This window comes from Eptesicus fuscus, chromosome 3 (assembly GCF_027574615.1).
Source record: "Eptesicus fuscus isolate TK198812 chromosome 3, DD_ASM_mEF_20220401, whole genome shotgun sequence".
NCBI classification, from domain to species: domain Eukaryota; kingdom Metazoa; phylum Chordata; class Mammalia; order Chiroptera; family Vespertilionidae; genus Eptesicus; species Eptesicus fuscus.
The window spans coordinates 30,837,191-30,863,617 of NC_072475.1; the positions used below are offsets into that span (position 1 = coordinate 30,837,191).

The following is a 26,427-nucleotide window of genomic DNA, read 5'->3' on the forward strand; positions in this document are numbered from 1 at the left end:
AGAGATCTGAATGGGAAGGATCACCAGCAAGAACTGTGACCTTCAACCAAGGATACAGCCACACTACTGCCTCCCGGCAGAGAGGTGAACCAGCAGACTAAACAACTTGACCTCTCCTCCCACCTCCTCCTCCTGCCGATGCTCTCCATTGGCTGAACGTCACCAGAAGCCAGAGGGGGAGGGAGCTCACGGATGTAGCCACTGAGTCACAAAGTAATGGCGAAGGGCAGGGAGGGAAGCTGGAGGAGCAAACAGAAGAAACCCAGCACACACATAAGTGGCAACTCCTGAGCTCCTTTGGAACTTGTTCCCTCAGACTCGCTTTGCCTCTTGAATTTTCCAAGCTCCTGGAAGGCAAAGGCTGATGGGTCTAAGGCTTGCAGTCGTGGCAGTCCATGCTTCCCCTCATGTAATATTTTTCTAGTAGATGGACACTCAGCGGCACAGTAGCCATACTGCCTCTGGGTTACTTGTAAAGTTTTAAAAGCGGAGCATATGGATCTTGGATTAGCACAGAGTTATATGAGGGAAAAATACCTGAATATAGTAGAGGCAATTGTTATAATTCACTTGCAACTAGCAGATAATGTTTCATGAAGAACTTTCGGTTTTACAGGTTGAAAATAGCTAGTGTGTGTGTTCTAGAAACCAAGTAGGCTAAGGCAAATTACTGTTTTAAGTCTAGAATCCTAGTGTTTCACTATTTTAAGACAATGGGTGCAAACGAAGCCCCATTGATATATATCTGTCAATGGTACCTCACTTCCACTTGCTCAACTGTATTAAGAAGTCTAATTTTTAACAGTGCCCGTGCTTCTGGAAATTTGCTAGAATTATCAGGGATCTTATATGAGCCCATGAGTCAGTCATGATCTTTATTTTCTAATCTGGTAAGATGAAGTAGGGGCCGATGGTTCCATAGAAGTATCACACAGAGCTGAAACTGCTCCTGTGCATGGCTGTCCCTGAGGACTAGTAGGGCAGGAACTCAACAATACCTACAGCTATATCTAGTGTCATTGAGCTAGAGCCAGGCAGCTAGCTGGTGTGGTGGAGCTGGACCTGTAATGATGCCCAGGAGGTTAGAGGTCCAAACATTGATCTCACAACGTACGAAGGAGAAGAAAGAGAATACTCCCTCTGGGTTACACTCAGGTTCCACGGGGTTCCACAATAAGGTTGTATGGACCCGAAGTATCAGAACATTGAGTCCCACAGTTATTTTAAATAATACACTATGCAACTTTTACCAAGGGTCATACCTACTGGCAGAGGTCTCTGTGGAGGTAACTTCTACCGCAGTGATCTAAAGTCAACACCCCTCTGAAGGGCGTGCTGTTTCTGGGTCTGACCTGCTGGATCAGGCTCCTTTTTCTCTTACACGGAGGTCCCATTGTTCTCATGCCTCACATTGTTCTTTCAAAACTCTGGCCCTCGTGAGGCCAGTCCATCACACATGTTGTGCATGTCTTTACAGAGTCCAGAATCTTTTTCTGGGAAAGATATTGGGTCCTGTTATACAGCAGTGGATGCAAACAGATTCATAGTGAGAGATGTTCCGTAGGTCCTTTCCAAAAAACCACATGAACTATGTTCCAGACCACTCCCCCGTTTCAAAAGATTCAGTTACACAGATATCCTCAAAGGGAGCAGTTCTTTGGGGGTGGTATGGAGAGTACAGTACCTCAAGGTTACCATGTTAAGTCTCATTCAAAAACCATTCCTAAGTGATGGCCTCTAGAAAGGCAAGCCAATTTAATAAATAAACAAATAAATTAATAAAAAAACTATTTCCTGATTAGATACTTACTGATTTTAAAGAGAACAGTAACTTTACAGTGATTAAACCTGGCAGATGCCACCTTAACTAGGTGATCAAAATAAGCACCACTGGTGATGGAACACACTGACTACGTTCCTCCTGATAGGAAGCATTGAAATGTTCTTGCCAAAAATGTGTAACCTGAATGTAATCATGAGGAAATACCAGAAAAACCCAAATTGAGCAACATTCTACAAACACACACACACACACACACACACACAAATCCCACACCCAACAACAAAAAACCTGCCCAGTACTCTTCAAAAAGTCAAGGAAAGACAAAGAAAAACTGAGGACTGGTCACAGATTAAAGACTAATGAACCAAAAAGGATCTCTTACCCTTTGAGACAGCATGGAGGGACCTAGAGAGTATTATGCTAAGCAAAATAAGTCAGTCAGAGAAAGACAAGTATCACATGATCTCATTCATATGTGGAATCTAATGAACAAAATAAACTGATGAACAAAATGGATCCAGAGACATGGTAGCATGGAACAGACTGATGAATCTCAGAGGGAAGGGGGTGGTGATGGAGCTAGGGAAGAGATTAATCAAAAAACATATGCATATAGGCATAACCCATGGACACTGACAATAGTGTGGAGAAGGTGGGGGGGGGGCGTGGAGGGGGTCAATGGGGGAAAGAAGGGAGCATCTGTAATATTTTCAACAATAAAGATAAATTTTTTTAAAAAAACTAATTAACCAGCCTTGGCCAGTGTGGCTCATTTGATTGGTTGGTTGGTTGGTTGGTTGGTTGGAGCATCATTCCTGTACAACAAAAGGTGTCAGGTCCGATTCCTAGTCAGGGTGTGTTTGGGAGGCAACCAATTGATAATCTCTCTCATATATATATTTCTCTTCCCCCTCCCCCTTTCTCTCTCTCTCACTCTAGCTCTCTTTCTTTCTCTCCTCTTCCTCCCTTCCTCTTTCTAAGGTAGATTAAAAAAAAAAAAAACCTAATGAAAATTATTTACAATGCAAGATCTTGGATTGGGTCCTGAGCAGAAAAAGTACATTAGTAGGACATGATAAAATTTGAATAAGGTCTGGAGATTACTTTTTCAAATTAATTTCCTATTTTGAAAATGGTACAATCATAATAGAAGATAATATTTGTAGAAACTGGGTGAAGAATACTATATAAGAACTCTTTATACTATTTTGTTGCAACTTTCTCATAACTGAAAGTATGTCAAAATTAGTAGTTGAAGAAAATTAAAAATAAATTTTGCTATGGCTGAGCAAAATTTACTTATTACAATACTGGTTTGTGAGCAGAGTAAAAAAAATACATATTAATAAAAGAAATATTTTTACTCTTGAAGTTAAGATTAGACAAGCAAACCTTGCCTTTGATTAGTCATGTGCTGGATTATTCAAGCATTTCTTAAAAGCACATTCTAAGCTCTCAGCATTTATTTTATTACCAAAAGTTGAAGGTCAGAATAGTAATTGTATGCGAAAATATTTAGGTGATCCTGGTCTGTTCTGTAACAAAATTTATAGACCTCTACTGGGAGCTGTTTTATTATGACAAACACTAAATACAATGGCCTTTCAGACCAGCAATTCCTGGGTGGAAGGCAGGTAGAAGAGGAAAGTTTTCCATTTGACAGATTAAAAATCAAGACACCCAAATCCCTTTCCTTAGGAAGTATAGGTTAGGGAAGGAATCTAGTACTTCTCCCTGTTTGGTCTGAAAATATATATCACTTCAAATGCAGTGAGTTCATTTTCAGGGTCAATGAAGAAATCCTGCATAACTCAGAAGCAACATGTTGAAAAATAATTGGAGCCACGGGAAGCAGAACATTTTACATGTCGCATAAGAATATAAAATGTTATACAGTATTTTAGTAATTTCTTAAAGAGATATACAAGAAAAAAATAATTGAATAACTAGTAGCTTTAAATTGGGGTTAACCCATAACTACCACTGCCTCTACCAAATTATTTAATTACCTAAAAGTTAAAATATTCACTCCATAAAATCTACTGGCCTATTGTTCTTTTTATTTCAGAGAAATCAGCATTATTGAACTAGCACTTGAGAACAAGAGCTGTCTGAAATTTATTTGAGGCCAATATAAGAAGGAAAAATATTAGGATTTTTCTCCCATGTCCATATCCAAATCTAGAAGTCCTGGTTTTGCTTTGGAAAAAGAAAGAGGGGCAATACTCCTCGTTCAGAAAAGAAATAAAAGTCAGATGACAGGAATGATATTCAAATTCAAAGGAAAATCAGAGCAAGAAGTGGCTAGAAGAAACTCTCCACCACCACCATCAAAGATACACTAGTAAATGGGGCTCTGTCAAGAGTATTTGAATTATTTTATATAAATACTAGAGGCCCAGCGCACAAAATTCATGTGCAGATATGGTCCCTAGTCCTGGCCTGTGATCAGGGCCATCTTCCCCGGCTGCCTGCAGCCAGCCCTGCCCCCCACCACCACCCACCCTCGGTTCCTCATTCGCCATCAGGTGATTGGAGCCTGACGGCCGGGGGGAGAGGGACCAATAGGTTGGCCATTCTGCCTGCTCCCTGGCCCTGTGCCGTCCCCCCTCCTCCTCCCCCTCCCGCTGCCATTCACCCCAGTTCCCCATTTGCCATCAGGCAATTGGAGCCTGATGGCCAGGGAAAAGGACCGAGAGGTGGTCAGTGCACCTCATAGTGACTGGTCCAGCGGTCGTTCTGGTCGTTCCGCCATTAGGGTCAATTTGCATATTACCCTTTTATTATATAGGATAAAGGCCTGGTGCATGGGTAGGGGCCGGCCGGGGCGAGGGGCTGTGGTCATTCTCATCTCTGGTTGTTCTGGTTGTTTCGTCATTTCAGTCGCTGGGCTTTTACTATATAGGATTAAATGGCAGGAGGATCCAGAAATTTGACACTTGGGTGAGAACATTAGCCATCCTTAATGCTGCCATACACAACTGGGGAGTAACAGTGGGTGGGGGCAGTGGTTAAACAAGGGGTTGGAAGGTAATCTAAAGTGTAGAGTTGGGAAGAATGATTATGAGGCTCTTGTAACAATAGTTCAGGAAGGTACTGATAAAGACCTGATCAAAGCAATGGCAGTAGGAGTGATGAGGAAGGTTAGAATGCCAAACATCTCAATTGTACAATCAATAGGACTGGTGACTCCTTGACAGAGAAGCATGATTGAGATACCTCCAAAGTTTCTAATCATGAGTAACTGAGTGAACAATGATGCAGGTGTCAGAGTTTTAAAATAAAAGGGGAAGGTCTTGTGGGGAAAATGGTGATCTCTAGTTGGACATTTAGGAGATATCCAGAACACAGCTGGAAATAAACATATATGCAGTATTTTGGAATTAAGCTGTAAGCATGAATGAGAATTCCCAGAATGCATAGAGAAAAGAGAAGGGAAGAAGCTGAGCAAGGAAGCATGGTGGCCAAAAACATGTAAGAGCTGGGTAAAGAGAGGAGCCCAAAAGAAACAAACAGGAAGGAAGAACTTGATATAAATGCCAAGGAAGAAGAATAAGCAAGAAATGAATAGTCAATGTTGTCAAATGCTTACTAAGATACTAGTAAAAAAGAAGCTATTGGATTTGATGGGAATTATTAATGAACTAGAGGCTCAGTGCACAAAATTTGTGCACGGGGCCGGGGCCTCAGCCCATCCTGCACCCTCTCGCAATCCAGGACCCCTCGTGGGATGTCTGACTGCTGGTTTAGGCCCAATCCTGCAGGGGATATCCCTCTCACAATCCGGGACCGCTGGCTCCTAAACACTCACCTGTCTGCCTGCCTGTTTGCCCCTAACCACTCATCTGCCTGCCTGTTTGCCCCTAACCACTCATCTGCCTGCCTGATCACCCTTAACCGCCTCTGCCTCAGCCCCCACCACGGCAGCTTTGTCCGGAAGGACATCCGGAATGACATCAGGAAGGTCGTTCGGCTGTCCAGTCTAATCAGCATATTATGCTTTTATTATTATAGATGGTGGAGGTAGAAACCAAATTGTTGTAGTCTAAGAAGTAAATGTCAATTAGAACATGGGGATAGTAAATTAAAGCTCTTCGTAAGAAAAAGGTGGTAGAGTAGTAGCTTGAGAGGCAGTAATTGTCTACAAAGGACTTTTGTTCCCCATCATAGTTCTAGGCACTATCTAGTAAACACAGCATTTTCATTTATAAACCAGCTCTCCGATGTACAAAACAGATCCATCATTTTGGATGGGAAGAGGGCCTGAAGGAAACAGACATTTCATAATCTATATTATGTTTTGGGTTCATTGGTAAGAATCATCACTTTTTCTCCCCCTCCCTGACCACACACACCCTAACTGTAGATTACAGAGGGACTAAATGGCTGGCTGGTCCTGTCCCGAGTGCAGCAGTGCATAGTCCAAAACAGAACTTTAGCTACCTTACTTTATAAAAAGATGGCCGCTATTTGCCTTAGTTACATATTTAATTTTTATTAGGTTACACATTTAATGTGGGAAACTTGAAAAATTCTGTAATGATATCATAGATGCTTGCAACAGAACATAAAATGAAAAAAAAAAAACGCTACCATGTTACATATACAGGGAAAAGAGGAAAATGTATAAATATAAAAACAAATACACACACAAAGTAGGAATAAATACTAAAAGAAAACAAACTAAAATGATCATCTCTTTGAGCGGCAGAATTTGGGATTTTTTTTGTTTTCTTCATCTTACTTTTCTGTATTTTCTCAATGTTCTATAATTAAAAATGCCTTAACATCTCCATAAAGGCCCTGACCGGTTTGGCTCAGTGGATGGAGTGTGGGCCTGTGGACTGAAGGTTCCCAGGTTCCATTCTGGTCAGGGGCATGTACCTTGGTTGCAGGCGCATCCCCAGTGGGGGACGTGCAGGAGGCAGCTGAATCGATGTTTCTCTCTCATCGATGTTTCTAACTCTGTCCCGCTCCCTTCCTATCTGTAAAAAAAATCAATAAACTATATATATTTTTTATAATCTCCCTCAAGTCATGGGAATTTCTAAACACTTACTAGCCATCTAAGCCCATTCTCCTTGTATCTAAAAAAATAATAATAATAATAATTATTTACAATAGTAATTCACCAGACGTGAAGAACCCTCAGTCTGCTTCACTCGCAGCTTCTTTCTCCTCTTCGTCTTACTCGTTGCTGCTGCTGCTCTAGGTTCTCTCTGACTCTCGCCTTCTCCAGGTGAGTTTTAAGAAGCAACCCGGCAAACAGAATGGAGAAGCCGAGGTTCGTTTCCGATGAGCCCAGCGACCCCGCCGATCGTTCGGAAAAGAACTGGCTTAGGTCTCCGCTCCGCCAGCTACCAATTGGGGAGCATTCGAGACATCCCTTCCGATCGCCGCCCCTCGGCCTCGGTTTTCCCATCTTTAAAATGGAGTCAGGAGAATTTGCTGGGGGGCGGGGTGTGGGGGGGGGGGGGGGAATGCGTGGGGCCGGGCAGTCGGGAAGATAGTTAGCGCCGCAGGTCTCAGCAAATCGCTCCGGGGCCGGCTCCGCTGCAAACGCCCCGACTCCCAGGGGGCGGGGCCCGGGAATCTGTATTTGAGCCGCTTCCCAGGTGCTTCAGGCGCGCGGACAGGTTTGACAGCCCTCGGGTTCTGGTCCACTCCTCCTCCGCCTCCTCTTCCTCCGGGTCCCAGCGGCTTCCCGTTCCCGCAACCGAAGGAGCCGCGGGAGGAGGGGAGAGAGAGGGCGCCGCCAGGCCCACAGGGCCGCCCGGTCCCGGCCCCTCGCCCGCCTCCCCCCGCCCCCCTTGGCGGGGCCCCGGGCCCGCGGGTTACATAACGGGCCCCCGCGGAGGGCTCTCGCGAGGTTTCCGCCGCCCCCTCCTCGCTCCACGTCAGAGGGAACCGGGCGGAGCGGCCAACATGGCGGAACGCAGGCGACACAAGAAGCGGATTCAGGTAGCAGAGCCGAGCCTTGGGGCAGGGGGCTTCCGGGCGCTGGAGAGTGGAGGAAGCGGGGGGCGGGGAGCCTCCTGGAAGGGCGAGCTGAGCGGGCGGCTAGGCCGGGCGGGGGCCCTGTCTCCCGGCCGCCGGCGGCGCGCGGCGTTGTTGTGAGGGGCCTGGCGGGGGGGAAGGTGGTGTTGGCGACGGCGGAGAGCGAGGCTGAGGTGCTGGGGCAGCGTGGCCTCCTCCCCTCTGCACCCCAGCCCCTGTCGCCTTAGCCACCTCGAAGGGAAGGCCACGGTCCTGAGGGTGGAAGCCGGCGGAGATGGACCCAAGGCAGCCGGTTCTTTGTGCGCCAACAGGACCGTGGGAGGGGAGCCGCCTGGGTTTGGGCAGCTGCCCCCGCGGGCCCGGGCGCCCATCTGCCTACCCAGCTGTTCGGTGGCGTATAACCCTCCCTGTTCTTCTCTATGGCATCCCTCTGGTAGTCCAGTTGTAGCTCCCCGGCTTTCTTTCGGGCGAACACAGTGTAAACAAACACAACCCTGTTGGTGCTGCGGCGAGCTGGTCGCGCCCAGAAACCTTGCAGTGTGTCATCCTCGTAACCTACATAACATCCCTCCCTCGTTCCACACGTGTGTCACCTGGGCATTTCATCCCTGCGGTCCCCCCCACCCCCACCCCCCTTCCTGTTAGTCTGGCTCCTTTACCGAGAGGATTTAGAGGTATGGCACCTCTTAGCCTCGGGATGTTCCTAGTCTCACCAGCTCAAGTGCCTAGAAACCTTCACCTGTCATCATAAATGGATAGTATGTGTTGTACATGGTGAATGTACTCATCACCAATGGTTACACTTACTGCCTTTCCGTTCCTTGCTGTTGCATTGCTTAGAATGACTTTTTCTGTCTAATGTTTTATTCAACCCCGTTGAAGAAATAAACGACCCCCTTCATCGGCCTACCATCACAGGTGACTTGAGCCTTTTGCGAGTTAAAATTCTCCTGAAAACTTTGGAACTTTGGAGTTGGGCAGAAATGCAGAAGGGGGTCATAAACAGTTCTCCCGGGTGCAGGCAGGTCATAAAAATCAAGACTTAAGGTTATGGACGAAGTTTCTAATTATATTATTTGTAGTCTTTTAGAATTGAGTGTTAGTGATCAGGTATAAATATGTAAGATTTTTATTAGCATTTATCTCGAATTTGTCAAATTTGTGCATACTAGGCTCCTTATATTTACACATATGCAGCATTTTATGCCTTTTCATAAACATTGTTTTTACTATGTCAGCTATTGTAAAAGTGATCTTAATTCACTTTTTGAATAGCTGCTCTATTTCAATTGTGATTTTTATATTAAATAGAAAGGTAGATTATTAAGAAACTGTGTTGTAGTGGTTAGTGGCGAGGAACTAAAACTTGAGCCAGACTGCCCGTTTGTACCCATTTCACAAACTGTTAGCTGTGTAACGTTAGGCAAGTTACTTAACTTTTTACCTCAATTTCCAAATCTGTAAAAAGGAATATGTACCTTAAAAAGAAAAAAAAAAAAAAGGAACCTCATAGGGTGATTGTGAAAAAATACATTAAAAGAGTGCTTGGCACAGAACTCCTTCCTTTCCCCTCTTCCCAAGTATAAAGGATTTATGATGGCTTGTTTTGGTTTTTGTTAAGTAATCTGATATGCTGAAGAAAGATTAACTCCTGCCGATTCATTAAGTAAACCATTAGACTGTGAGTATAATGTATAGGTTTTTACTTCCTATTGTGTATTTGAAGATCAGATAAGTATGTGAGGATCTGATTGTTAAAAATCAGCTTGGCATGCTGCTAAATCAAACTAATTTTTTTCATTATAGTTTTCTAGATCTAGTTTGCTAGAATGTTGTGAAGATCTTGGGAGTGCTATTTGGAAAACTATTGTAAAGTCTTAACAAATTAGAGTAGACAATATCTTAAACAATTTCTTATTTATCCCAGAGACTCAGAAACTATACTATTAGCATCACTTTAGACAAAAAGATCAAAAATAGTGACAAAGTTCAGAGTTTAAGTTATAGAAAAGATTCTATTCTAAGACTTTGGGGCAAAAAGGTCTGTAATATCCACTGAGTTTCCTGTTGTTTGTTACTTGATGTTTTCTGTTTAGAAAAGATTTAGTGGTGAATTGTAATTTGTACATTGGGGGGAATGATTGATATAGAAAAGTTCAGGGTTTTTAAAAAGTAGCTAATTCATTTGCTCTTTTCTAGTGTAGCATAATTTCAGATTCTGTATCCCATCAAAGTTGGAAGCAAGAGGACTATTTTGTCACATTTTCTTCTTGGACTCACTTTACAGGTCACTGAACACCAGAAGTAAACTACATATATTCATTGACATTATATTGGAAAATTTTTAATGATTGAGATTCTCAAGTGAAAGTGATCTCAATCTAAATTGATGAAACATTTAAAAATAATTTTGTTACTTAACGCAATTACGTAAATTTTTAAGGACATACAGTAAGTGCATATAAGTTAACAGAAAGTGCCGCTTACTAGAAAGGGGCACTTGATTTAGAATCCTTGTACAGTACCATGAAATTTTAGAGTTCAAAAGAATTTTCAAATAGTAGGGTTTGTTTGGAATCCTCTTGCACAAATGTGGTTCTTATATAAAAGCAGAGTGGAGGCCCCAAAGCCCTATCACTTAAGTACCTCACTACTGTCACCCCTACATCCCATTGTCCTTTAAGCTATTTTTAGGACCTCAACCAAAAAATATTACTAGGTATACAACTTACTGCTCCAAACCAGTATACTTATTTTACAGATAAACAGGTTCAGGGAGGTTATGTGACTTCACCCAGGATCACTCATCAAGATAGTAAAACCAGATTTAGACCAAGTCTTTTAATTCTCAGTTGAATATTCTTTCCACCTCACCATTGATAAAATAAGAATAAATTGTTCTGAAATACTTTAATCCTGAAATCTTTATATTAAATTGTATAACCTATTTAACATGACTTGCCCATGCTAATGAGAGAATTATCCCAATTAATATTCTGCTTATGGAAATATCTAATTGAGTTTTAGAAAATTAAATGGCTTACTAATTCCTAGAACTTTTATCACCTGCATCTCAGTTAATTTGGTTGCACCCAACTGTCCCCTGGCAATAAAATTCTGCCTTATCTTGGGCCAATATGCTTAATTTCAGAAAAGAGAAAGTTTAGGACTATACAATCTGACTCCCTGGGGCCTTCTGAAGAAAGAAGAAACCCAGGAAGCAGGTCCTAAGTGAGAACTATCCCCAGAAGTTTAATGGAGGGCTTACAATAGGATCGAAGCAAAGAGGGTATTACAGAAGGGCACTGTCAGAGTTAAGATACAGAGACTTGCCAAACTTTATTAGTAATGTGCTGTGTGACTTTAAGCAAATGATTTATCGAAGGTCCCCTCCAGCTTTCAGACTTTATTCTGTTAACCCTATTTGCATTTTCACCAATATTTTTATAGTACTTGTATGAAGATACAAATTCATTTTGTGAACTAACCTTTTTCTTTTTTGCTCAATTCACTCGACAATTCAATTCAGTTGATTTCTATTGACTAGCGATTTTTAAAATTCTTCTAAATTAAAACTTCTGCAAGATTGAATGAAGCCTGAGGCTTACTGACTTGATTTAACTTTTTTTCCTCAAAAAGATTACCTTAAGTTCTTAAATACTAGCTATCTATATTAATAAAAGGGTAATATGCTAATTAGACCAGATAGACCAGATGTCATTCTGGACAAAGCCAGGGGCGTGGCTGGCCTGCAAACCACCTTTGGCCCCTCACCCTGGCCGGCCCCACCCCCAAGCGGGGACCCTCCACTCCGATCCAGGGCCCCCTTCAGGGCAGGCCAGCCGGCCCACACCTGTGCACCAGGCCTCTATCCTATATAATAAAAGGGCAATATGCAAATTGACCCTAATGGCAGAACGACCATTGGACCAGTCACTATGAGGCACACAGACCACCTTTTGGTTCCTTCCCCCAGCCGTCAGGCACCCATCACCCGATAGCAAATGGGGAACCGGGGGTGGGTGGTGGCTGGGGGTGGGGCCGGCTGCGGGCAGCTGGGGAAGATGGCCCTGATTGCAGGCCCGGCCTAGGGACTGTACCTGCCCATGAATTTCGTGCGCTGGGCCTCTAGTATATATAGAAAAGGTAATTCTTATCTCATTATAGTATTTGAGTGTTGATGTAGTCCAAAGTAAAAATAGCCACGGGAGCAGACTCTGCCGACCTCCTCAGCTCTCAAAGAAGACATGGCTGAAACATGGAATGCAGCTTTGGGGCTAGAGCTGGGGAGGTGGAGGGATTGAGCAAAAAGAAAAAAAGAGGGAGAACTTATGGACATGATAACAGTGTGGTGACTGCAGGGGTGGTGGGAGGTAAGGGGAGGTGGAGAAGGGCATAGAGGGAATAAATGGTGATGGGAAAAAATAAAATTTAGAAAAGAAAAATGGAACAAAGTAAAATAGTATTTGTTAAATAACTCGAGAGTGTTCTAACCAAACTTTTAGTTTATATAATTTTGGATTGTGAGTTGCAGCAACTAGCATCTTGGTATTTGAGTGCAAAGATGGTAGTCCAGCCTCAAAACATTGGTGCTTCACTTCCTCATTCTAAGACATTTGAGCTCATTCATTGAGCTACATAAAGTTCTTTTCATCTGAGGGTTGATGAGCTGGTTTCTCCTATTAGTGGGTCCTGCCATTCTCAAAAGGCCTCACTTTTTGTTAGGTTTCTAGAAAAGTTATGAAATTTTCGGAAAATTTGTTCACATCAAAAGGGAATAAAAGGGGACATGCTGTAGTCTATACATAAACAGGAAGAGGGTAGGACTTTTATACTCTTCAGGCTGCAGTAGGGGAGCAGTGAGAGTGAAGTCTCCATGGCAGGATCTTCTGTATTACCAGCTTCGCATGGTCATGTCCCCATGGTCATGTTCCCTTGGCACTCTTATAGAGCATTCAGTCTTTCTGGCTTCAAAGCCTCAGCAGGGGGCACAAATTCTATACTTTCATTAAAGACAGCCTACAATACATATAACTTATATGTGGTATAATGAACATTTATTTCATAATTCACAAAGGAAAATAGAAACTTCTTTAGGATTTGAACTTCAAGGAGCAAGGAAGGTGTCAGTTCTGTTAAACCAATGTCTTGATAGAATTCACTAGTTACAGTTTCAAGGGAAGATACTGATACTTTAAGTATAAATGGATAAGTAACTGTGTCTAGTTGGGAGAGATTATCCAAACCCATGTTTTCTGGGTCTGTTCTGTTCATTGTTGCTTAGTAGTTCGTTGTTGCTTTATTAAGGAGGGGAAAGGAATGAAAATAGATAACAGTTGACTCTTAAACAACATGGATTTGAATTGTGTGGGTCCACTTACACGCAAATCTTTTTCAATAAATATGTTTCCCTGGATTTCACGTGTGTGGATTCAACCAGTGGATCCACAGTTTTGACTGTATGCATTTATTGATCTGTGCCATTTAATATATAGAACTTGAGCATCCAGGGATTTTGGTATCCGTTGGGTTTTCTGGATGCCATGGGACAACTGTAAAGTTTTGGGGTAGTGGGATTTTCAACTGCACAGGAGTTCTGCTACCCTAACCCTGGCATTATTCAAGGGTCAACTGTACTTAAATCTGTTTTGCACTGTGGGAATGACTTCGGTGAACTTTAAGTTAATTGTTAAAATGAGGTTTAAAAATGTTGTGAATTCATGTAGTATCAGATTCCCTATTGTATAAAACTAGAATGGACTTTTCAGTTTCTTGTGTATCTTAAAATGAGATTTTACATGTTGATGCTTCCATCAACAATCAGTAGATTAATGCATTTATGCCTGTGCTCAGTAAATGAGTGTTAGCAGGAGTGTAGACTTGTCATGCCTAAAGTTGATATGATTTTTCCCCCCAGAATCACCTTCCTCTCAAATTTCTGTTATTGGAAAACTGTACTTTCAATTGATCAAATTAGAGGTCTGACTTCTTTGATTCAGCCATTTCATTCATCCTTTATCATAGGGTCCTATCTGCTCTACATGTGAAATGTTTCAAATGTCCACAGTTCTTCTCATTCCTAGTCCAGTATGACATTGTGTTTTACTTGAATACTAATTAGTTGAAATTTCTCAAACTGTCAGGAAGAATCTTTAGCCCTGCTCTGTTTACTAACTTACTTATTTACATACTTAGCCTCACAATGCTTCCTAACTTGTTTCTGTTTGGAGCCAAATTTTGTGCTCATTCTCAGCCATAATGTTTATGTTGTCTGTTCAACTTACCCCAAACTTGTTCTTTTTTCAAAATCAAGCTCCCTCTTCCAAGAGGTCTTTCATAGATATTTTCATCCACTTGATAATCCTACTCCTAAAATATTTTTTTCCTACCACTTATTTTGAAAAATAATAATTGCTGTTTTAGATAGTTGTAACAAAGTATCGGTATCATGCTTTACAGAATTTTGGCATTAAGTATAGCACCCAAAGATAATATAGGGTAAACACTCAGTAAGTATGTATTTGAATGATTTTTGTTTATTGAGACTTCTCACCCACAATAATTTTTAATGAAGCATATCCTGGTAACAACTTACCAGTTAATTAGGTAAACCTTTAAATTTGCAACAGATATGTCAAATTAGGGGGGAAATGAACATATATGGATATGATTATAAAATATAATTTTTTTATAAGCCAATTATAGTATCTCATTATTTTCAACTATTTATAATAATACTTTTTTGATTGTATCACAAATATACAGGATATTAATTACTAATCCATGAGACTTCTGGAAGTGCAGTGTATTGCACAGGCATAATTAAGTACTATCATTCAACATATGAAACTAACATATGTTAGTATATTTTAGTGTGATTTCAAAAATTGCAGTATAGAATTTTCACCGTTTAGCATGTCAGAAATGTATTTTGTGACTAGGCTCCAAACCAAATCATTATGAACCTTATAGATGTTAGTGAGCTTGGAGTGTTAGATTTTGAATTGGAAATATTTTAAGATTTTATTTTTCTGTGATACATATCTATACTAATAATAGAGGAATATGCAAACTGGCCAAAATGGATGGGGGCGGGGCCACGGCGGAGAGCTCTCAGCACGCCTGCTCCGGGGGCTCGAAGAGCGCGTGGAGAGGAAGTGAGAGCAGATAGGCAGTTAGGGGGATCAGACCAGGAGGGGAGTGCAGATAGGCAGTTAGGGGAGTCAGGTCAGGAGGGGAGCACAGGTAGGCAGTTAGGTCAATCAGGCAAGGAGGGGAGAGCAGACAGGCAGTTAGGGGGATCAGGCCAGGAGGGGAGATCAGTTAGGCACTTAGGGGGATCAGGCCAGGAGGGGAGAGCAGTTAGGGGCATCAGGCAAGCAGGTAGGTGAGCAGTTAGGAGCCAGTGGTTCCAGATTGCGAGAGCGATCCTGGATTGGAGAGGGTGCAGGCCAGGCTGAGGGACACCCCCCCCTCCGTGCACGAATTTCGTGCACCAGGCCTCTAGTTTTTATATATAAAACTAAAGGTTTTGTAGTTATATAAATATTTGGGTTTTACTCTAATCTTTATTTGTATTGAATGGTTTGGGCTTTTAATTTTTATTGACACAAATTATAACCCACAAATGGGGTAGTAGCAGAGTATAAGAATCATACAGCCAAAACGGGTTTGGCTCAGTGGATAGAGCGTCGGCCTGCGGACTCAAGGGTCCCAGGTTCGATTCCGGTCAAGGGGGCATGTACCTTGGCTGCGGGCACATCCCCAGTAGTGGGTGTGCAAGAGGCAGCTGATCGATGTTTCTCTCTCATCGATGTTTCTAACTCTCTATCCCTCTCTCTTCCTCTCTGTAAAAAATCAATAAAATATATATTTTTTAAAAAAATCATACACCGTCAGTTGGGCTACTGGAAGTAGAGCTGGGAAATTCAAAGGAAGAAATATGAGAAGTAGCTGCCAGGTGACTCAACTAAAGCACAGGTTTTTACTTCATCTAACAAATCACCCCTTTCCAGGATAAAATTAAAGCTGAAACCGTGGTTTGTTACTTGTTCCTTAGCATCATCAAACATAGCTGAATTCAGTCTTATCTGTAATATGTGGGAAAACTGACTCAAAAAACAGATGGTTTAGGTAGTTTATTTTTTTCTATTGTATGTTAGTAGAATGTCTTGCCTGAAATGTAGGTATCTTTAGCATTAATTGTTCTCAGCATCCTAGATTTTTAGCAAATAATTCTTTACTATTATTTGGCTCTTTATTCATTTAGAAACAGACTTTCTTAAAATTAGTCACATTTAGATTATATATTGCTAGAAATATTGTTTGTGTGCTTTATGTATTATGCTTAAACATGTACTTAAAGACAGTACTTTTGTTTCAATAGCTTACAGCAATAAGACAACTTCTAAAAGTTTATATATATATATGTGTATGTGTGTATATATATATATATATATATATATGTCTACACTAATAAAAGAGACAGATGCAAATTGACCGTACCTCCGCCCACCAGCCAATCAGGACTAAGTATGCAAATTAACCCAACAAAGATGGCTGGTTAATTTGCATACACAGGCGCCAAGCGGCCGGGGGAGGGGCGGCACCATGTGGCCTAGGTCCCAGGGATGGGTGCTAAGCCCACAGCCTCCTGGGACCATCGCCGCCCCGGGAGGCGAGGGCGACCGCTCAGCTTGACAGCAGGGCCTGCTTGGCTGTAGCCACAGTGACCTGTGAGCAGGCAAGCGGGCCTGCAGGCAGCACCCAGCAGGGCCTGTTTGCCCATTGCCATGGTGTGGAGCAGGCAGGCCCCGCAGAGAGCAGAGAACCATGGGGAGCCAGTCTAAGCCATCAGTAGGACATTCCCTGAGGGCTCCCGGATTGGAGAGGGTGCAGGTCGGGCTGAGGACCCTCCGCACCCTCCCCCCCCCCCCCCCCCGTGCATGAATTTTGTGCACCGGGCCTCTAGTGTATGTATATGTGTATATGTGTGTATGTGTGTGTGTGTGTGTATAATACAAATGTAGACTGCCTTCATTTTCTTCAGTATATGGGTGGAGAGAATAAGTACACAAAAGGAATTATCAAAGAAGTAGTTTATAATGTAAGGAAATAAACAGAAGATGGGGAATGATAAACAATGAAGAAAGTAAGAGAAAATTTAGAGGAAGAAATGGAAGAAAGAAAAGAGGGAAGGATTAAAGCAGCCTTTCCAACACTCTCCATGTATTTCTATGAACAGTTCTTCAAATAAGAGTGTAATTTATCTATTGCATTTTTATTTTTGCTTTACCCCTAAAAGGGAAAAAAAGAAGCAAGACAAGGTGAGAAAGGAGTCCCAGACAGTATCTGGGATTTGGAATCACAAGAGGAAAGGGAAGGGCGTATAAATCTTCAGCATCTCAGACCTCAGATAATCCTTATGGCTACCACACTGGGGCAGCCATCTGTGGTTAATCCGAGAACTGCTCCTAAGGTCTGTTGTTCATTGTCCAGAGTACATGGCTTTGGTTGTTATTTAATATTTATTTATGGCACCTGTTTCTACTTTGACATTTGGGCACTCACTGTTAGCATCCGCTTAACCTTTTGAATTATTGCTTTGTGGCTTATAAAAAGAGACCAGGCAAGAGTGAAGGTGAACTGGTACAATGTAGTTACCATACTGGAAAAACAACTCAAAATAAATGCCTGAGGCTGAGGCCAAGAGGCAGTCAGGTTTTGGCTCTATCAACTTGTATTTGAAAGACATGTAATTTTAAAAATTCTCCATCCTGTCTTTTGTATAGATTGCCACGTCTACTCCAGAGAAAGTTTGAAAGAAAGCCCTATGTTCCACTTAAAAAGATTTGCAGAACATATCTGTAAATTATTCTTTAGTATATGAATTTATCAAGTAAATGATTACATTAAATTAATATTCTTACTTTGCAGGAAGTTGGTGAGCCATCTAAAGAAGAGAAGGCTGTAGCCAAGTATCTTCGATTCAACTGTCCAACGAAGTCTACCAATATGATGGGTCATCGGGTTGATTATTTTATTGGTAGGATTATATGAGTGTATATATTAGTGTATATATCTTATGAAGATACCTAAATTTGGATATGTAGATGTTTTAAAAGTGTTTTACAAGTGTGATTAGGGAAGCTGGGTGATGACAATTGATTGTCCTTTTCCTTCTTTTTATGATTGAAACTATCAATAATAAGATAATAGAATGTACTTTGTAATAACATTTCTTGGAAATTTTAAAATAGAATTTATTTTCAGTATTAATGCTACCTTTTGTTCAGATAGTACATGTACTTAAAGATAATCATTTTGTAAAACTCTGGAGTCGAATTCAGTGTGAAGCAAATCCTGTTGGAACCAATTTAGGAGCTTTGGATCTTCACATAATCCAACACCTTTATTATAAGCTAATGTTATTATAACATAGTCCCATAGCTTATAAACAGTAGTTGAGTTTGCCTCTTTGACCCATTAAGATTGAATTGCCATTATAGAAAAGAAATTTACTTGCCTTTCTTTAATATAATGATTAATTTTTATATTCATTAAGAGTTTAGAAAAATTGATGTGCTGTTCATTTCAGAACTAATATATTTAGCTGCTTCTAGCAGTAGCTTGTTCAGAACTTATTCCTCAGTGGGTCACAGTTAAAAGCATAATGACAGAATTTATTACTGGGGGAGAGGAAGATTTTTGGTTTCTTTAGCCTACATTTAATTGTAATTATTCGATGAGTGATATTTATATTTATTTTGAATTTTTTGTTTAGAAAATTTTCCCATTAATCTTGCTTTAGTTAATGTTTTAAAATTAATTTATTTTCCAGCATTACTTTAAAAAGATGCTTACTGATATGCTTCACAGATTGAGGTTTTGAGGAACTGTTTATCATGATCATGTCAGACTTAAATTTTCTATTGAATTTGGTTTTATTTTCTGATGCCATTATGTTGAAATTTGCCTTAGAAAATATTATTTGGGTAGGCATAAATTTCTATGTATACTAAATTTAAAATAATAAATTTCTTCTTTAGCTTCAAAAGCAGTGGATTGCCTTTTGGATTCAAAGTGGGCAAAGGCCAAGAAAGGAGAGGAAGCTTTATTTACAACAAGGGAGTCTGTGGTTGACTACTGCAACAGGTAGTGTTTATTTCTTAGTGAAGGATAACTAAATAGTAACTTAGTAATATTCTCCATAGTTCTGAAGCTTCTTACCCATTTTCATCAATAAACCTAGTGATATTAAAACATAGCTCAAACATAGCTTTTACATGCAAACTGGATTTCTTCAGTACCTCTAGAAATACATTTATTTGGTGTTAGACTATCGTATTTTTATGATTTTTATTTGTGTTCTATTAACATTTGTACATTTGCCAGGCTGACTAAACCAAAGAGGTCAGCAATAAAAATCATACAACAGTGCCTACAGTGAACAAGAACGTCTTTCTTTTTTAGAGCAAATGGTTGGGGAGTCTTTTCTAAAATTTGGCAGGGATTTCTAATAGACCTGTTGTTCCTGGGGTTTTTGTTTGCTTGCTTGTTCTTAGAGTGCCTACACACTGCGCATTAGCCAGTACCCTTCCATATTTTGTTTAGTGATGGCTAACTTATTCCTTGTAAAAGCAAGGCAGCTGCAACATCTATTTTCTTGACTCCAAAATGAAGAATAGACAGTTCAGTAATATATTCATGTTTTTCATAATAAGTACTCCTTTGGGAAAAACTTTTGATGGTGAGTGGTATACAAAAATCAGTTTCCTCTTGGAAATAAGTACACTTTTTTCTTTTCATTTTTTTCCCTTTGGTTTAAATAGTTATGCATATTTATTAAGCTATTGATGAACCAAGTGTTTTTTTTATGACACTATAGTTTATAGTAGGTGGAAATTTGACATTTTAGATTATTTTATATATATGGTAGGGAGGTACACATAGCACTTTACTAGTATATTGTCTAAAGAAATTATAAGTATCAGCCACATGAGGCTCCTCTAAAAAACCATTACTTCACAACCTTGTTTCTAAAGCTGTAAAGTTAAAGAATTATTAAAAATTTCTTAAAATTATCCTATTCGGTATGCTCAGTGGGTAGAGCATTGGACTGTGGACTGAAGGATCCCGGTTTCAATTCTGGTCAAGGTCACATGCCCGGGTTGCGGGCGTGCAAGAAGCAGCCAATCAATGATCCTCTCTTATCATTGATGTTTCTATCTCTCTCTCCCTCTCTCTTCCTCTCTGAAATCAATAAAGACATGTTTAAAATTTTTTTTTTCTTAAAATTTTTAGTTGTTAAAAACTAGAGTCACCAATGGACCTTTCAGAAGCAATAAAATTTTCATTGTTGGAGCAGGGATGAGCTAACAGTGGTATAGTTGGTATTTTTCTGTACAGCCATTTGTATGTTTAGTACTCCAAAGTACAAATTTCCCTGCTTTGCCTCAAAATAGATTTTTTATATGTGATATAAAAACTAAGCGATGTAATAAACACAAAAACAGAGAATGTTATGTAAATTACCCAAGGTCACACAGCTAATTATCAGAGCCAGAATTCTAAATCCAACAGTCTTGCTCCAGAGAGGAAGAGAGAAGGAGAGAGAGAGAGAGAAACATCAGTGATAAGAAAGAATCATTGATCAGCTGCCTCCTCACGCCCCTGCCATTGAAGATCGAGCCTGCAATCCCGGCATGTGCCCTGACCGGAAATTGAACTGTGACCTCAACCACTGACCCGCACCAACCTGGGCACAGTTCATGCTCTTAACCACTGCATGCTATACTATCTCCTCCAACAAAATGATGATGTGTTTAAATGAAGCAAAAATTAAGATGAAGGATTCACCTGTCAATGCAGGTATCCTCTGCTTTCTGAAAGTTCGCAAAAGACCTATGTTATTTTTTTAAAATATATTTTTAATGATTTCAGAGAGGAAGGGTGAGGGGGAGAGAGAAACATCAATGATGAGAGAGAATCATTGATTGGCTGTGTCCTTCACACCCCCTACTGGGGGTCGAGCCCACAAACTGGGCATGTGCCCTTGACCAGAATTGAACCTGAGACCCTTCAGTCCGAAGGCCGATGCTCTATCCACTGAGCCAAACCGGCTAGGGCAAGACCTACATTATTACAGTAACAGCTTTATTTGTAAAAGCAAAAATCCTCTTCAGATTTCTTTAGGTTAACAAAAATAGGTACTAAAGTGAAGTGACACAAAGCAAATTTTTTGAAAAGCAAGGGATACCCTTATTTTGCTCCCTTTCAGCTTACAAAAGGTTTCCTAGGAACTCTTACTTTCAAATAGCAGGGAAAATAGAACTATTTAAATATTAAATCTATAAGCCCAAATCTCTGAGGAGAGCAGCCAGGATTAATCCACATCTGTTGGCCTTTTAGGAGTATTGATACCTTGTTATATGAAAAGCCCAAAAGACCTGATTACAGAAAATGTCCTAGATTTACACTCATTTTTCATTGTGTATGTTATTCCCATTCATGTCAGGTTGTTTGTCCTTTCTGCACTAAAATGGGGACGCATAACTACTTAAATTCTTCAAAGCCACTTCTAATACAACCATGGAGGCCTCATGATGGCCAGCCCTCATGGATTCCTGCTTGGCTATAGACAAAAGTACAAGAGGACACTTTTCTAGTCTCATTTTCTGAAGCTACTAAGTGGGCTTGAGGGAGTCTGAAGACAAACAGAACAAGAAAGTGTAGGATAATACGCAAAACAAACTTATCTAATATGTCCTAGTGCTTCTTTATGTCCTATTTCAAGTATGAACTCTTCAGCCTTTAATCTGGCACCATCCTAACTCTCCCAGTGACTGCATCGCCAACCCCCAGTCCAGTAATGTCCTTCTGACTCCTGTTCATATGCCACACTCATTCTCTCTTCTGGTCTTTACTTAATCATAACCTGCCACTTTTCCCAAATGGTTCTCTCTCTCCTGTCTGCTTTTCAATATAAATATCTCTCAAGTTCCATCTCCACCATGTGATATTCTTCAGGTCCTCCAACCCACATTAATCTTTGTATCTAAAGTTCTACAGTATTTATAAAGCTGCTATCATATAGTTTAGCCCTTAACTATTTTAGAATTGTTGCATGTATTAGTTTTTTTTAACTTCTTGGCAGCTAAATCTGAAGGCACTTGTAGGACTCTTTTATACTTTACTGTTACTCCATAGCACAATGTGGGCATTTAATGAAACCTCACCATTGTCACATAGGTGGAAGTCCTAAACAAATATCTGGCATCTATAAATGTTTGTTAAACTTAAAGAAGATTTTTAAAAAAAATTAAAAGGTGAGGAAAGCAATTTAATAACTTGCTGCCTTTAATCAATTTATTTATTCAACAAATATCTATTATATGCCAGGCCCCGGAAATACAAAGATGACTGTGACTTGGTTCCTGCCTCCAAAGCACCTAATCTAGTCTGTTAAAGAAGATTCATGACTACTACAGTGCAGTGTGTTCCGTAAGGAAGACAGAGATGGGGAAACTTCAAGAATGGCTTCACAGGAAAAATGTGTCTTTTCAAATTTTGAGACATAGATAGCTGATTACCCAGCAAACAATAGGAGAAAGGACATTTGTTCCTGGCAAAGGGCACAGAACAGGGAAGTATGGGGAATTAAGATAGGAAAGTATGAATAGTTCTGTGAAAGTGTCAGAGAGCTTTGTGTAAGTGTTTTGTACTATATGATGTACTGAAAGCTTAATTATGGAGGCCCTGATATTATTACAATAGTAAATGTCATCTCACTTTTGAGGCATAAAGTGAGTTGAAGTAGAAGTTCTCTGAAAACCTATCAAGGAATAAGTAAAAATATTTTTATGTGTGGTTTTTTTTTTATTGATTTCAGAGAGAGGAAAAGAGAGGGAGAAATAGAAACATCAGTGATGAGAGAGAATAGTTGATCAATAGGCTGCATGCCCCCTACTGGGGTTCGAGCCTGTAACCCAGGCATATGCCCTGACCAGGAATCAAATGTGACCTCCTGGTTGATGGGTTGATGCTCAACCAATGAGCCACACCAGCGGGGCTGAATGTGAACGTTTCAACAATTTGATGGGTTATAGTCTGTTTTTCTTTTATGGCGGTGGGGCAACTGTGCAGGAGTGATGACAGAGCTGATTTTCCTACTGGCTCTGTGCACTTCTGTGTCTATACTCACTAAGGGAAAGATATTTTTCTCTTAAAATTGTTTGATTTTTTTTAATTATTTATTACTTTATTAAGAATAAATTTTTCCACTTAAAATGATATAGAAGAAAATCCAAATTATATAAAACACATTACCATTTGAGAATGTGTACTCAAGAATCTATGTGTATATATATGTACTCTTCATATGTGGAAATCCATAATATGAACTGTAATATGAAATGCTGGTTTGTAACTAATATATAATGAATAGGATGTATTTTTGTTTTCATAGTAAGTGGTAATGAATATTCCTGATAGAAAATCTGGAAATCACATAAGTACAGAAGTAAATAAAATTAGAATGTGTTCATTATAAATTTTTATAAGAAATTCTGAAGTAGAGTAAAAATTTGAAATCCTCCTTCATATTCAAATACCTACCACTACTCTTAAATCTCACTTTCTACTCATAAGTAGTTAATTATTAAGGGACTCATTTCAATTTTTTGTTGGTTTACATACATATGTATATGTGTAGCAGATATTAATGGTGGAGTCTTTGGGGATATTTCAGACAGTTGCACATTACTTGCTATATAGATCTTCTGAACAAGTAGAAGGCCAGGTGAGGATACCTAGAAGTTAGCTTTGTGGAGATGTGCATGGGGTGTACTAATTGGGCAGCTGAAAGAAGCCCAGCCAGCCAGGTAAAAACCAATGCTCCGGAGGGTAGAACATAATGACCAGAAATAAGTGATCATTTGGCAGGAGAGGGGCATCTAGTTAACAAGTGGTATGATGTGCTTGAGCAGGGGTAGGGGTAGAAAGGTGGGTAATCACCATTAATAGGCACAGATGGTGGCAGTGAGTTGTGTTTTGGTGATTGTACTTTATTAGGCAGAAATGAAGACAAATCAGAAACTAAAACTGGAACATAAGATTTGAAAAGATGGCTTTTAGGTGACAAATGTAAGGATTTTTCAGTAGGATTATAAGGTTAGAAATTTGAGACTTAACATTAAATAAAGCAGTCTTGGTTACTCTTAATGAACTTAGAGAAAATTTCATAAGGATAATTCCAAATCTATATAATCTCGAATCTAAATTATATAGTTAAAAAATGAAAATTAGATTGACAACTTTTATATACTCAGATTAGCTATATTGTGTGTGTTTTTTATTTTATTAGAGGTGGGGTTGGTTTTTATTTCCCGTGGCTTACTAATTGTAATTTCTCTGTGAGTTGCCAATGTATGTCTTCCCTTGCTCATTTTATTCAGGTCTTGATATTTTTGCTTTTCAGTCTGTATCTTATAATTGTCATACCTTTTTTCCTAAAGGCTTTTAAAGAAACAGTTTTTTCATCGAGCACTAAAAGTAATGAAAATGAAGTATGATAAAGACATTAAAAAAGAAAAAGAAAAAGGAAAAGCTGAAAGTGGAAAAGAAGAAGATAAAAAGAGCAAGAAAGAAAATCTAAAGGATGAAAAGACCAAAAAGGAAAAAGAGAAAAAAAAAGATGGTGAAAAGGAAGAATCCAAAAAGGTGATTTCATTTAAGTAAAAATCAAAAGTCATTATGTGCACAGGATTACTAGCATATGAGCAATCTTGAAATACTATGTAACAACCATTTAAGATAAGCATGTTCCGGTTTTTATAAATACCATGGTTGAGAATTTTTACTTCTATATCTTAAAGATTAAGATTTTTTTACTATGTGAATGCCATAGTGCTTTTTGCCTATTTGCTTGTTTGTAAGTGTTTTTTCTTCTATTTAACTTGTGTTTTAATAGGAGGAAGCTCCAGGAACTCCCAAAAAGAAGGAAACTAAGAAAAAATTCAAGCTTGAGCCACATGATGATCAAGTTTTTCTGGATGGAAATGAGGTGAGAGTATCTAGTTGATAGGTAGAAATCCAGTTTTCCATAGGAAAATTTAGAAATATCTTTAATGCTTTCACTAAGAAAATAATTTAGATAAATCTAACCATGTAGATATAAAATTTACTCTTTTTAAAAATCAATAATTTATCTGGCCCTGGCCAGTGTGGCTCAGTGTGTTGGAGCATCATCCATATACCAAAGGCTGGCAGGTTCAATCATCAGTCAGGGCATGTACAGGAGGCAACCAGTGGATGTTTCTCTCTTTCTCGCTCTTTCTTCCCCTTCGTTCCTCCCCTCCTCTCTAAAATAAATAAAAAACATACTTTAAAAATCAATAATTTCTCTGAATTAAGACAAAATTTATGAAAAATCAGTCAGAATTAGTTTCAGCTGTGTATGAGTGATAGGAAACCTGAAATGACAGTTACTTAAAATAAATGCTTATTTCTCTGTCATCAAGGAAATCTGAAGGATAAGCACTACAGATAATGGTAGATCTGAACTCTCCCTTCCGTGTGAAGGATAATTCCCTCATGGTCCCAAATGACTGCCAACCTTGTATCTGCATCCAAAGGAGGGAAGGAAAATGAGGGACCTGTGTCCCCTTTAAGGACACCTTCCAGGAAGCTGGCAGTTTCCTTTCTTGGATTCCATTATCCAGAACCTAGTCACATGGTCATGCCTACCTGCAGTAAAATCTTAAGAAATATGCTTTTTGTACTGGGTGGTCATTTGCCCAGCCAAACATGCAGGATTTCCATTGCTATCAAAGGAAAGAGAGCAGAATGGTTAATTTAGTCATTAAACCAATACAAAAGTATTAGTTATATACTGGCCATTGAATTGTTGTGAATTTCAAGATCTATCTCTTCTTCCTATACCTAATACAAAACCAGTATATGTAAAGTAGAAGTAGTGATTCTGGGAGCTATGAGTTTGAAATCCTAGGAAAGCTTTTCAGGAAATATGTGCCCTAGGCTCATTTCGGACACAATTGCATGAGAATCTCGTGTGTGTGTGTGTGTGTGTGTGTGTGTGTGTGTGTGTGTGTCTTTCTTTCTGGTTCTGTAATGTGTCCCAGGGTGATTCTGATGTGAACCCATGCTTAAGAGCCACATAATTGAAGACCACACATCAAGCATTGGCTTTATGCCAAAATATTTTTATAGATTCTAGGAATAGCATGGTACATATTCTTTTCTTAGATGCTCTTATTGTCTAGCAAATGTACAAACTTTTAAACATGGTACTGTGTTACAGTGTGTTAAGTGTAATGATGTGAGAATACAGATTAGAGATAGTTAATGTAATCAAGAGGATAAGGCAGTTCTGAAGATCCTAAACACTTGAGCTGAGCCTTGAAGGATGATTAGCACATTACCAGGTGCACCAGAAAGGTGTTGTAGACCTGTTAGGCAAATGAAGTAGTTTGAGCAAAACCACGGGTGCTTGCATTCCTGAAAAGGCTAGATTTTATTCTGTAGAAAGATGTAGCAAAGAAGCATGCTTTCAAACGTACAGAGGTGGGAAATGTCTTTAAAAATTGTTTTTTTAGAATGCTAACTGGCAGAAGTGATGTCTGTGGATC

At 39.8% G+C, this 26,427-nt stretch overlaps 1 protein-coding gene across 2 annotated transcripts in view; it reads left to right on the forward strand.

Annotated features, from left to right (window-relative positions):
* The first annotated feature begins 7,423 nt into the window (after positions 1 to 7,423).
* SEC62 (SEC62 homolog, preprotein translocation factor) overlaps positions 7,424 to 26,427 on the forward strand; it is a 28,896-nt gene continuing 9,892 nt past the window's right edge. Inside the window, exons 1-5 of one of the 2 annotated variants that reach the window (XM_008142278.3) lie at positions 7,424 to 7,744; positions 17,717 to 17,825; positions 18,829 to 18,934; positions 24,295 to 24,499; positions 24,750 to 24,842. In XM_008142278.3, coding sequence (XP_008140500.1) covers positions 7,709 to 7,744; positions 17,717 to 17,825; positions 18,829 to 18,934; positions 24,295 to 24,499; positions 24,750 to 24,842 — 549 coding nt within the window. In that variant the 5' untranslated portion in view covers positions 7,424 to 7,708. Of the gene's footprint in view, positions 7,745 to 17,716; positions 17,826 to 18,828; positions 18,935 to 22,180; positions 22,283 to 24,294; positions 24,500 to 24,749; positions 24,843 to 26,427 lie in introns of those variants that run through there. The other variant, XM_028146589.2, reaches the window with a different exon arrangement.